The 14,435-nt window shown below is 32.4% G+C and overlaps 1 protein-coding gene across 1 annotated transcript; it reads right to left on the bottom strand.

The window, feature by feature from the left end:
• Positions 1-1,967: 1,967 nt before the first annotated feature.
• LOC121252285 (glutathione S-transferase DHAR3, chloroplastic-like) lies at positions 1,968-6,513 on the bottom strand. Its single transcript, XM_041151853.1, has 6 exons — positions 6,172-6,513; positions 4,693-4,783; positions 4,306-4,449; positions 3,022-3,139; positions 2,341-2,481; positions 1,968-2,219 (listed from the first exon to the last, which is right to left on the bottom strand). Exons 1-6 carry the CDS (start codon positions 6,407-6,409, stop codon positions 2,133-2,135), a joined length of 819 nt encoding a protein of 272 aa, XP_041007787.1. The 5' UTR covers positions 6,410-6,513; the 3' UTR covers positions 1,968-2,132.
• Positions 6,514-14,435: the final 7,922 nt, after the last annotated feature.

Raw genomic sequence — 14,435 nt, 5'->3', positions numbered from 1 at the left:
TTGTTCTCGGACAAATAAACTATATTTTTATTTCATTTTGCATTATGAAATGGAATTAGCGAGCATAAAGGGTAAAAGTGGGAAGCACTAGATATGTGGACCCCACCTAAGAGAGCGCCCATAGGAACAGACTTTTTTATTTTTTCAGTTGGGTCGTGCGCTCTCTCTCTCTCAGATCAATCCAACGATACCTGTGCAGTCCCTGATTCCCTTACATATTCACTCCCAACTCCACGTCCACTACATAGATCGCCGTTCGATCTACGAATAATGACTTGATTATGATATTCAATCCAACGGTTTTAAAAAGCGTTACCAGTTGTTTATTTGCATCATTGAGATGGGAAGATGGTGTCGTTTAATGAAATGGAAAGTGTGGTTTTATTCGGTTGTTAAACTAAATTGAATTCATCTCAAATTAATTATCAATGAGATTTAATATATTTTTAAATTTTTATAAAAAAAATTAAATTTATCTCAATTTATTTCATATATATTAATTTAAAAAATTAAATTTATTTCAATTTAAAAAAATTAAATTCACCTTAATGAGATTTATAAAATATTATTATTTGCATTGACAGTTAGGTAATTTTGGAAGTTATCCACTGCTTTGGGAAACAAAAAAAAAAAAAAAAAAATCGAAGGCCTTTTTGCATGCCAAGCTGTGTTGTGATCCTTTTCAGCTTCGTACTTTGTATTCTTTTTGTTTCTCACGTCGGAGATTTTTGTCTTTCTAGTTCGTTCGGACAATAAGGTCCAATCAAGAGATTTTAGAGAAAAAGAAAAAGAAAAAGATGAAGGGTAGGGAAGTGAAGATATTCTCTTTGTATATATATACCATTAATTACTGATAAAATAATATCAATATGGGGTTAATTTGTTATCAGGGGCAGATTGTATAGAGGAAGAAATAAAAAAAATGGTTGGTTGGTGATTATAATTTATATTCCCCCCAAGAAGTTGGGTCAAAGAGCATTACCCATAGGGCCATACTCTAAAATCTAGGCTAATCCTTTATACCATTAAATACTTTGTAGTTTTCCATTAAAACTCTACAAATGTCCTTTATTAGTTTTTATTTGTGGAAAAAAAGTCTTAATAGTACGACATAGATGCTGCTTATTCCTTTCACCTCTTAAGCATTACTCATTTTATTTATATATATATATATATATATATAAATGCTGATGCTCTGGTTGAGACTACCGTTAAATCTTTTTTTTACTTAATAATTAAAAAATATTTTTTAATGACATAATTTTTTAAAAATATATATATATATTTAAAAGTGTTATAAAAATGCATGAGAAAAAAGAAATCAAATGCACTATCGGGAGCTCCCAACAATGGCTATAGAACCACCCATATACATACATACGTACATATATATATATATATAACGTTAAACACAACACAAAACACACTTAACTCATTACTCACCCACCAAGAATATAGAGGGAGTTTTAAAGAATTTTTAAAGAAGAGGTGGCACACAATTTATAATCACGTTTAACACGTAGAGCGCGGGCACCAATAACATCTGTAGATTTATATTCTATTTATCTGGACCACCGGGGACGCAACTAATTTGCATTATTTTTGTGCTTAGACATTTGAGAATCTCGTAAACAACAATAAACTAGTTGCTACAACACTGTAGTTAACAACAGTTTTATAGATTTTATGAAAGCCCATGCATGTGGCTGTCAAGCTGATAATCTCTCTTTAACACAAGCACATGAACACCCCCCCCCCCCCCCCCCCCCCCCTCTTCTCTCTCTCTCTCTCTCACTCATGGTGATGTTTTCCATCACTCTGGCTGATCACTGTCCCCAAGTCGGTTTCGGTCAGAGTTCAAACCCCCACGACGGTTAGTCATTTACGGAAACCAATCTCCGCCATCCTTCCGGAGTGAGTTTGGCGACCATCCCAACTAAAGGAATGCACAGTTATTTGACTTTACAAGGCCTGCAATACTCCTCAAGTTTTTATTATAGTCATCATGTTCCATTCTCCACATTTTGAGCATGATTAAATACTAAAAGACGTGTTTTGCTTGCATTCGAGGCTAGTAAACGAAGATATGGGTTTAGACCTGTGGAGTCCCATACAGAAAAGCTAAGGGCAATTTAACCCAAGACTTTTGGACGCCAACCTGCAATTACATCCTCTGGCTGTGCACGTGTTTTAATAAATGAATCTCTTGAGAAAATAGACTGCATGGCAAGAACTCAGCATTATTAGGATTCGAGAACTCATGCAAACTACAAAAAATAAGAAACACGACTGCTAGTTACAGATACATCTACAGTTCTGCTCATATTGTATTGGACATACCTTCATGTAAGACTTCGTGTAGGGAAGAGAATCTGGAACTGACCAATTCTTGTAATGCCCCAAAGCAATCTCCAGATGATGCAGCTTGGGTCCAAGCGACAAGTCTACAGCAGAAACTTCTTTACCATTGACAAAAGGACCCTTCATGAGTAAAAACCAATTACAGTAATGTCAGAAGATATCGCTTATTAATTAAATTTGGCTTATGTACACACACAACCAAAACAAGATCAAATTTCACAATAGAGATTGCATTGAAGGTGGTTCCTCCACACAGAAACGGTATTTTTTTTTTTTTTTTCTGCTGGTCAAAATTTGCAGGCACTTGAAAGTGCTTAGAAGGTGTTGATATCCATGGAACTGAAACTGTGCCACTTTGATTCACATGCCAATTGAGAGTCCTATTTTCAGTATTTTGGTTTCGTAGAAATTTAGAAAGTCTATTTCATGGTACGTGTGTAATCAGTCTTTTCTGTTTATAAAAAAAATTATGTTCCAGATATTGCTAGACATTTCTTTTTCTTTTCAACTACACTACAGACAATATAATCTGCTAAATGGAAGCTGAAACAAACACCACGCGGCAATTATTTTCATAAAAGTTCATTGACAGTCTCTTGGACCCAACCACCAAGAAATTATAACCAGATACATAGGAAAAAATAAGGATGGAGCACTCACATTTTCTTTGATATAATCGTTAAAAGAACGTAGCTCCTCGATCAATGCTTGCTCTGTTCCGTCACTGGGGTCTTTGCTTTTGAGGAAACCAATGAATGTGGAGAAGATCTTTGACCCACTACAAATTACTCAAAAATTACTTTCTCTAAATAACACAAACACGGATGCCCACACACACACACAACTGAGAACTTACGACCAAAAAGAAATAGGGGCTCTTATTGAACATAACATTATGATTACATCATCAAATGGCACATTAATAAATTGCAAACTAATATGAGTTTCAGCATTACAGTCATGATAGCAACATCCATCAGAGTTGTGCATGTAGCCACAAATCCTCAATTAAAGAATATCTCCAGACAAGCTAATTGATGAAGATAATTCAATTAAAATCTGCACCATGACTTCCATTCAAATTACAAATGAATATTGACCATGGCACCAACAGTTTTAACGAAAATCACAAATGTATATGTATATTTGAAGGAGAGATATGTTTATTAAAGGAGCAGATCACATGTTTTCATCTGATCATAGAAGTCCACTTGACACCAAGGTTGCTGGGAGACAAGGAACTGTATAAGACACGCACATGCTATGTAACAACTCCTTTTTGTTGCTTTTCCTTTGGAAAACCAAACTTTTCCCTTTAAAAAAAGCATTCATCGAAATGCCTCACTGCAAAAGATTCCTCTCACCAAAGGTGATGAACACATCATCAGTTGAAAATGAATCTTGCCCTTGCTAAAATTAACTTGAGATTGAAGATTTGTTCCACATATGCACTATTACTACAGTTAGTGAGAATTGAGAAGACTGCAATTAATGAAACCCAGAACCAAAACAATGTGAAAGAGAAATTTTACTGGAGAAGAAAGGATTACATTGATGGGGCCTGCAATCTCATTTCGCTTAGGTGTTCGAGCACAAGAACCAGTTCTATGTGAAAATCAAGATAAAAGGATCTGACTAAAAGTGGGAACATCTAGAGCCACAAAATACCCACATCTAAGAGGCAGTGCATAAAATACGGAAGGGCTATCTACAAACGGATAGAGTCTATCACAAAGTTGCACGAATCTTGAAACCAAAACAAAATCTGACAATCAGTTGGGACACCTGTACATTTGCTTTTTGATGCTAAGAAATCAAACATTCATAAAATTCCCATTATGCACTATGGATGGGTGAAAAGCACTCAAGCTTTTAAGTATTATCTTGTGATGATTATGTATTCATCAAATGCTTAAAGCATAAACCGCTGAATATAAAACATACACTGAAGACTTCTCTGGAGGGGTTCCCAGGGGTGGATTAGGATACTTCTCTTCTAGTGCTTGTGTGATGACATCTGAATCTGGCATCCACTTCTCATCAAGTTTAATTACAGGAACTTTACCATCAGAATTAATTTTTAAGAACCTAGATGCCAAAGCAAACAAATTGAAAAGTTGGTTATGAAAAGATAAAGACAGATCATAACACAAAAGCATCTAATGTATATTACAGAGCTAGTAGAATATGTGCTTATCAATTTCTGTGTGTTTGTGGTCATACGACTGGATTTTGACCAAACAGATTGATGGGTTCTATCCACCACCACATGATTTTTTATAGAAGAAAATTTTTTTGACATGATTCAAAGAGATGAAATTAAATAATTACCATTCTGGCTTGTTGGTCAAATCTACCAACTTTAAGTCATAAGGGAGATGCTTTTCCTCCAAAGTCAGCAATACCCTTTGGCAAAAAGGACCTGTCAAGACAATATAGAAATATCAATAACTTCTTATGAACCATGTTGTAATTATTGGACTCATTTTGTTAGGGATCTACAGATTGAAACCAGGACCGACAGGAACTGGCCAGTTGTTCACTGAAACTGGACGGCCATCAATCCCAAAATGTGCAAACAAAAGCCACAAGAACTGGTCAGTCTTGGTTTAGTTGACTCAGATCACTGGTAACTGAATGCAACAGGACCGAACCAATTATATAATAATCAAACTTAATGTTATATATATTATATAAAAAAGTAAGAAGACTTAAACCAACTGTGTTTTTGTGTTACATATGGGCTTGAATATAAACGATCCCGTTCTTGTATCAGGTTAGGGCTTCAAAACCTTTTATTTCCTGATCTTCTCGATCTTGCATTCCTAGTCTCTCTTCAGTTCATTGTAGACAGGCTTGCATTTTGGGTTACTACATATGGAAAATTCTATATGCTCACCTTTCAATTTGGTGTAATTTGGCCCATTGAAAGCCTCTTCCTTTGATTTTCAACAATGAACTCTTCCTTTTATGTTGCCTTCTCATTTTTCTGCTGGCTTGATTTCATTTTTCGTTGAAATGGCTTGAATAATGAATGATAAGTACAATTTATTTTTTATTCACTGAATTTGTGGATTGATTTAAGATTTTATAATAGGCGTATTTGAAATAATAGAGTATAGGATGCCATCTCAAATTCAAGGATTTTAATTATATAGAAATCCTCCAAGATCAAATACATCACGTGGTTTTAAATTTATATTAAGCAATATATTCTAGCAATTTCTCTTCAAATCACTGCAGTTAAATACTCAAGCAGATGCAAAATTAAAGGAATCCAAACGATGGATTTTAATGAGCGAATGTCTAATAAATGCTAATCATTTTCATATTTTTAAATCAAGCTGAAAAGCAAGCTTGTATAACTAGAGCCATATAGGTTCCTAGAGTCCAAGAATCAGATTCTCTCTTTTTTTTTTTTTTTTTTTTTTTTCAAAATTATACACGAGAAATTACCAAAATACACAAAAAATAAAAAGGGGAAAAAAGCTCGAAATCCCCGACCTTAAGTGTATCACCCAAAAGGTGAATGAACAGGTTTTACAGAAGAAAAATGTGGTGCACAATCGAAGTACAAAATACTCGACACAGATGCATCGACAAGAATTCATCAGAAACCAACCCGTGGTAAACTAAACCAAATAACAGTCGAAACACAAGGTTCTCATTCTCAACATTTGAAAATGACTTCAAACATGATGCAACGCCTTATTAACTACACACTTCGATAAAGAAGTTCATTTTTTTTTTCTTTCAGGCATTTTCTCAGTAACCAAACGGACTAAAATGAGAAAGCGAGAGAGTTCTTACAGTCTCCGAGCTTGTTGGGTGTAGTGACGGAAGCTTTGACAAAGATTTCGAGAGGTTCAGAAGAAGAAGCGGAAGACATAGACACTGTGAGGGCTTTTCTGATCCCGGAGCGTCTCACCCGGTCGAAGCTATTGGACGAAATTGCGGCGCTTCTGGGAAGCCGGAGATTGAAGAAGCCGAGGTGTCTGACGGTCGACGACAGGGAACACGCTGTGGGTTGAATTCTGACGGTTGACATTGTCGATGTCTGGGAATCTGTCCTTCGCTTATGACCTCTGCTTCAAAAGTAAGGGGCTTTAGTTCGGAAAGCGATGAGGTTCTGTTTTTGTGAGGAAGAGGCAGCCTTTCCGTACAATGTCCACGTACCACCTTTTGTTGCTGTGCACGTGGCAAAGCTTGTCTTTCACATAATTTTTTTAAATTTTGTTACTGATCATCCCTACCTATCAATAAATCATATTTATTATTATTTTTTTATTTTTTATAAACTAATTCATTTCTTCAATTCATCATTTATACACTACATATTTAATATATAAAAAAAAACATATAGTGTATAGTGTGAAAATAATGAATTTATTTTTTTAAATTTTTTTTAGGTTATCTTATATTTTCTTTTTCTTTTTCTTTTTACTAAATTTTTTTATTTGTTATTTTTTCACTGTTACCTACAGTGTCTAGAAGGTTTCGTAAATAAAGAATCGTGTGGAAATGGTAGGACTGGTAATATTCTTTAGAAGGGCAAATTAATTCCCATTTGAATACAAAGTTGATCTCAATTAATCTAATTATTACAATTTTTTTAAATTTTTACATAAAATATAATAAATAATTCAACTTTTTCAAATTTTAAAATAATAATAATATTAAAAAATAATATTTTAATAACATATTATTCAACTTTCATCTCATCTCAATTCATTATCTAAATCTCAACTAAAACGAAGAGCAAATCATGATTTCGGCTAGATGAGAGTGAGCCACGTCATTATATGAAAAAATAAGTTATTAGGTATTTTCAAAATAAGAATAATAAACATGGTATTATTATCCAAAATTAAAATGTCATATTATTAAAAAATTTTAATTTTTATGATCATAGCACTATTCTATAATAATTATTCCAGAAAGCCGAAGAAGTCTCTTTCTATTAGCATTGGCAATGGATTAGTCATTGCCAAATTAAAGTCTAAATTTTACATTTTTTTTTTGTGTTAAAATCTCTACATTGGACTAGCTAAAGGGATAATCTCTTGGCTTTGAGCTACAATAAATTCCTCTCCCTGGCCATACTTGACAAGCGACTGTAGAAGGATCAAACATTTATTTTATTCTTTCTGTCTAACTACCCTTCTCTCTTTCCCTCGTATTCCCTTCTCTCTTCGAGCTCTATTTTCTTCTCTTTTTGCGCTGGAAGTTTGAAAAGTTGGAAACTATCGCTCTTCTCTCCCTCTTGTCTTTGTTTTCTTGGAAATTTCTTGAATCTTTGATTTTCCTAATTCCTGTCGTTCCAAGGTTCCTAATACTTCTTGAGTCCCCACCCCCTTAAGACAGAGACAGTGAGCTCCTTTAACTTCGACTTCGACTTTGATGTTTGAAGGAAGCCCAGAGGCCAAGGCGAAGCTTGGAGGAGAAGTACAACTGTAGTTTCATTTTTATACAATTGTGTTGTTTCCTTTAAGAAATCATTTTTATCGTTGTTGTTCCTCGACTTTGCAACATAGATCCGAAGAGTTTGGGAAACCCTACATCCTTCACAAACTCGAGGACATTTTTGGATTTGATGAATTTTAGAAGCCCCTAATCTGTACAAAGTTTTTTTTTTCCTTTATGTAAGAAAATTAATTCATTAAGTTATGGCTAGTCTTTTAATCTTGAGGCTCTAGTCGTGATAGTTTTGGTTTTGATATCATGTTTGGCTGTCGCAAAAGTGGAAGAGAATGAAAAGAAAAATTTGTTTTTTTATTTGTAAAAATAGAATTTCTTCTTCTGGCATGTTACCTAAAAATTTTCGATGAAAATATCTCTTATTAAACTAAATTGTGTGTTTAGATTATTTTGTTAAAGACCTTTAAATCCAAGGTATCCTAATCTGTATATATAAATAATTTGTGTGTTTAGATTATTTTTTATATATATTATACAACTAAACAGAGCAGGAACTTCATTGCACCAACTCTTAGAAAATTAATTTGTTCCACTATGGCTCTTATTTGATTGTTTAATTAGCTAATACTATTAATCCTATGCTATTTTTTACTTTTTATTATGGTGTTAGGACACATTTTTTTATAACTTGAGTCATAAATGTCTATTCTAATGTGAAGTGTTGTGCTTTAAATGGAATATTCTCACGATTCATATCATGCAGATGACTTTTTCAATTCATAGTTTTGGTTTATCGTGTTTCTGAGAAAAGGCAAAGAAAGAATACAAAGAAAGTATTTGGTGAACACTAGAAACCTGAAATTTTAGGTATTGCTGAATTACTTTGTAAACTGTTTTTGGGTTGTGATGTATATGATTTAGTAATAAATGCCAACCTTATGAAGTTTCAAGCCAGTGGGCTCTTTTTCTGTCTGTCTGCCTACCTCTCATGTGAGCACACCCAAATCTAGAGCACAAGCATATCAGATCAGGAATAAAATATCTTTGTTGTTCTTCTTTGCAAAACAAAACACATGCATACCAGATCAACAAAACAGAACAACAAGTTTATCTTCTTTGTGATGGCTTTTATTTCTTTGCTATTTTTCTGCATATTTGTGGACTGTGTCTGTTGAAAATTTGTTAAAATTTCAAGTAATTTGTTAAAATCTGAAAACTGTGTTGGATTTTATTACTTTTATTTTTCTTGTTCTGACTTCTATCCAAAAATGATACCAATTCTATATGTAGTGCTAGATAGTTTATATATATATATATATATATATATATATATATATATATATCATAATTCAAGTTGATTTAAACATTCTATTGGAGACTGCTAGTTTTACATGTTAGTTTGAGGCAGGCAGATATAACACCTATATATTGGCAACAATTTGCAGCTTTGTTTGACTTTAAGATGTTGAGGATACTAATGTTGGACCGTGGACTGTATTGGTGCCTAAAAAGAATGTGTTGGTATTTATTTGTGGATTGCGTTGCTCAATACTAATGTTCATTTTATATATGTTGGATTATGGACTGTGTTGGTATTTATTTGTAGACTGTGTTGCTCAATACAACTAATTCATTTTATATATGTTGGACTGTGGACTATGTTGAGGATACTAATGTTGAGGATACAGATGGCTATTAACAAATAAATACTTATTTGTTAATGTTTATTCTATACTAATTGCAGAATTTTTTATTTATTCTACTTATTTTTGAAGTGTATTTGCAAAATATAAAAAAAAAATTATCAAATTTTATTAAAATATATAATATTATATTATTATTTTTATTTTAAGATGGATTATCTAATATAGACTCACCTAGCTAAAAGTTAATAGTATAATCAAAAGTTAAAATTCTAGCTAACATTTAGACTTGACAATACCTAGGTCATTTCCAATACTCTAGGGTATTCGGCCATCCAAGCTTGTTAATTGGTTCGAGGGTTTTAGCCCACTTATCCGCATGGACCAACTCACGTATATTGCCCATTAACTGAGCCTTCCAAGCCGAAGAAAGTCTCACCCTTTTTTCTTTTGTTTTTTTTGTTTTTTCTGTTTTCTGCCCCCACGTATTTAAAAATACGGGTCTTGCCTCTCTAACGTGGGAAGAGAAGCCTATCTCATGGAGATTTTAAGCTTTGATTTCCATGGCCCAAAGTGTCTCCTTGCTGAAAACAATTGGCCTTTGGAAGGTATAAACAATTGGGAAAATATATATTGTAGCCTACTGTGTGCTACAGTCGTAGCACACCCTGTGTTGCGTTTTAAAAAAAAAAATTGTATTGAAGTGTGCGGAGAGTGCAGCTGATGTATAGTCGCACTCTAAACAATTCCCCCCTCCAAAAAAAAAAAAGGCAATGTTTTAGTATTTGAGCACGTTTTAAACTAGGGTATGAGAACTTCACTATCTGATATGAGTAATTCTACATACAACTATAAATTGTACAACTGACACATAATCATTTTGAAAAAGAGTGGAGTCTATTATTAAAAAAATAATTCTTTTCATGTGGGTCCCATATTTTATTCATTTTTTTCTAAGCGATTACGCGGCAGTTACACAATTTACGGTTGCAAATATATTTTCTCATTTGGTATTGTAAAATTTGAGATTTTGGCTAAAGCCAAAATTATTAAAGAAACTAGTCTATATTGGACTATCCATCACAAAGTCTAAATAATAATATAACATTATATATTTTAATAATAATTTGTTCATAATTTTTTTATATTTTATATTTTTATATAAGAATTTAATTTTTACTTAAAATTATTACTTCACAATTATTTTTTTCCTCAACCTAATTGTCCAACATAATATAATCTTGTTTACAAAAAAACATTTCCTAGACATAATTTGGACATAAATCTGGACGATATCTGCTCATTGTCAATAATTTCAACTTGAGAATAAAATTTGTGAATAAGAAGGGAAAAAACCATCGTTGATTATCTGTGAATAAAATATAGGTTTGATAAGTGAATAATGACTCTCTAACTTTAAAAATTTCTCTAGAGTTAATGACTGTAGCTCAAAATTTTATACAAAATTTAGTTATATTTTAAATTTTACTATATTTTGCTGGTCCAATATCAGTGATTGGTAATATAATCTTTATTAAAGTACCTGATCTACAAATTAGTCTGATTCTTATACACACGGTAGTACGGATATTATTGTGACAACAGTAATTTAAAGTTTTGATTTCGTACGTCAATATATATTGACAAATTTTATATGTTTTTAGAAACTGTTGACAGCTCAAAGGGATGGCTTACGTGGGACCTCAAAGACAAGTGGATTGTCCAACATCATCGGCTCATTTAATTAATACAAAGGCACATTTAAAAAAAGGATCATGTATATACAAGGAGCAAGGCAGCTTTACTTTTGGCCTTCATTGATCAAATTCTTTCGTAGAAACTTCGGGTGATGATCAGTACTGTTCCCATGCAAAAATCAAATGTTTGTAGGGAAAGGAGGCATGCAGGTGGGAGTTGTACGTACGTCGGGTTAAGAAACAATTTCTCATGGCCTGCCTTCGTGGAAATTAATTAAGCCGGCCCCCCACCCACCGTCCATGTCTCTTTCCCTTTGTCAAAGGCCCCAAAGCTGTCTGAACAATATAAATAGTATCGCAAGAAGAAGACGATGATCCTTCCATTTCTGAATTCTGACCCCCAAAATTATATAGATGTCAGATATGGGAAATTGGGAAAGCCTCTGATTTTAAGATTCGAATCCATCCTTCTCTCTATATATTTTAGAGCCCGATCGAAAAAGTGTACCCATTTTTTTTTTAAATTTACTTAATAATTAAAGAAATATTTTTTTTAATAATTTTATGATTTTTAAAAATGTGTAAATGAATTTAATAATTTTTTTAAAAAAATTTTTACACTATTTAATAGGAAAAAAGTGTAATAATTAAATTATGTGACCCTAGCACCACACATGTAATTTTGTGCTCAGATCAGCGATGAACAGAAGAGATGCAATAGGGAACATGGTGCACGTGGAAGGGATTATGTTTGTTGTCGTGTATATGTATGTATGCCCCTCAAAAGGCATGCATGCATGCATGATCCTTAAATATAAAGGGTTTGGCAGTTGACCAGTGACAGGCCATTCCAGTACTACATGTTCGGTACTGTTTGTGTGGGTTTCCAAACTCATCATATATATATTTGAATTTCAACATTCAAATTAGTAATTACCACTCCAAGTACTTGGGGCCACATCTTAATTAGTAGTACTTTTTTATATGTAACTTAAGCACTATATATAATGTGTTAGAGCATCCGTCCATCCGCATCCTTAAAATTAATCCTTAATTAAATTATAGGAAAAAAAAAAAAAACATGAGAAGTGAAGGAAATCATCTACATCCGGTTTCCTAAATTAAGTTTTGATTTTAGGATTGCTCCAAATTTAGAGAGCAACTATAGCAAGCCTAAATCATTATTTTTATTTTTTTATTCCAAATTTATATATATTTGTTATTTTAGTTATAACTATAACTAACAAATATATAAACGATAAATAACAAATTATACTCTTTCTTCTAAACGATAAACCATATTATAAAAATTAAATTTTCTTATTTTTTTTAATGTGAGGTAGATAAAATTTTTATATATTTCAATAGTATTAAATAAAGTCATTTAAGTTTTACTATAAATTTAACGAGCTTTTATTAACAAACACACATTTTCACAGTGCTACGATTTCGATTCCCTAATAATGATATATTTCTACATTTTCTTTTGTTTCGAATTTAATTATATATTTCAATTCCCTACTAGTTTTTAAAATTTAATCGTTACAAAATTTTATAGTTGGAAAATGCTTGAAAAAAAATTATATTATTCTTAAAAACATAATAATTTTAAAAATATCATCGTATCCACAAAAAAATAATTTAATTTCTTTGTTTAAAATATTCTCTAGATAGTAATAGTTCAAAACATAAAAAATAAAATAAAATAGTTGAGTTGTTAATATTGTAAAGGGGAAGTGAAAAAAAAATAATAAAGAAAAAATAGGGAAATATTATTTTAATAGAATAATGAAAGAATATATAGAGATTAGTGAGATGTAAGATCAGGTTTCAGAAAGATCATGAGTAAAATTTAAGAAAAAATGTACTCATATGTTTGTGAATTCTCTTAGAGTATATATTTTTTTAAGGTTTGGGATTGGGTTTCAAGATTGGGATCGATATTTTTTTTTATTTTCTAGTCTTTTTGGAAGGTCAAATTGACAATAAAAAAATCTTTCAAGGGTTGTGGCTGGCTGGAGATCAACCCAATATCTTCCTTGTTATTACACAGCACCGGATTGATCATGAAGAATATAAAGCACCGCAGATGATCATCTCCTTCGAAGCAAGCCAGGGGCAAGTCCTATACTGCATTTAAGAAACATACCAAAAAAAAAAAAAAAAAAAAAAAAAGGTGGGGGAAGTCATTGGATTCCACGAGCTAGCGCCATGTCACGTCGGACCCACGACGTACCAGATCCAAAGGATCAATACTTACGCCGCCGGCCCCCAACTGCAAAATCATATAATATGTATATTACAAAAATCTTGCATAAAAATATTGAACGTGAAGGACTAGTACTTGCGCACATTTGATCTGAAAGATCTTGCATAAACAGTATGATATCGCTATGCATGCATGCGCGCAGTTTCATCATGGGGAATAAGTTTGCTGCTGTACGTACGGATCGAGTTGAAGGGTGGTTGCAATTTCTCTTTCAACTCCACTAACACCCCCTCCCAAAGGCCCCCGGCCGGGTAATATAACAGTACTACGTCAGAGATCGAAGACGAGGCACTTTGATTTGACAACGCTTTGTCCTCTGCTTCTCTCTCTCTGTGTCTTCCCTCCACCGTCCGACTCTTCCTCCTTCTGGCCAATCTACACGTCCCAAAAGAAGTGACTATGAATGACGATAGTTCCTCCTACTGTTAATCGTGTCGCATGAAGTCATATTGGGACTACTTGTAAAATAAAATATCGGGTTATGATCATCTTGATTGTGCTTTAAGTTGGCAAATGACATATGACATGATGATGCAGGTCTCAGTTTTTATGATTAAAAGCTTTGGGTTCAACTTCAACTCAAAATTAAGCTCTGTCAAATATAATTGTAAATATTTATTTTTAAGTATTTATTTACGTGTCAAATGCACTGCTAAGGTGGAGTACTTACAAAATATTGTTGGTTTTATTTATCTATATTGAATCGTAATGTGTTTACAGTTTACATGCCAAATTATTATTTTATAAAAATAATAAGAGAAAGAGAAAGAGGTTGACGAGAAGAAAATAATACAAATTAAAAGGCATTCATTGTTTTATGGGACCAAAAGAATTGACCTGCGATTGGTCATTTTGTAATAGACTAAGAATAATCTTAGTACGTCTTCTTATTTTATCTTTTTATTTTGATTGTTTATATATTTTTTAAATTTTTAAATTTTTTTCTTAATATTTAAGAAAATGACTATTAGTGTATTACTTTATTTTTTTAAAAAAATGATTAAATATATTTAAAAAATATTTGAAATAAAAAAAATATATATATAA

This window comes from Juglans microcarpa x Juglans regia, chromosome 2S, assembly GCF_004785595.1.
Source record: "Juglans microcarpa x Juglans regia isolate MS1-56 chromosome 2S, Jm3101_v1.0, whole genome shotgun sequence".
In the NCBI taxonomy this organism is placed as follows: domain Eukaryota; kingdom Viridiplantae; phylum Streptophyta; class Magnoliopsida; order Fagales; family Juglandaceae; genus Juglans; species Juglans microcarpa x Juglans regia.
This window is presented reverse-complemented; position numbering and strand designations above follow the sequence as displayed.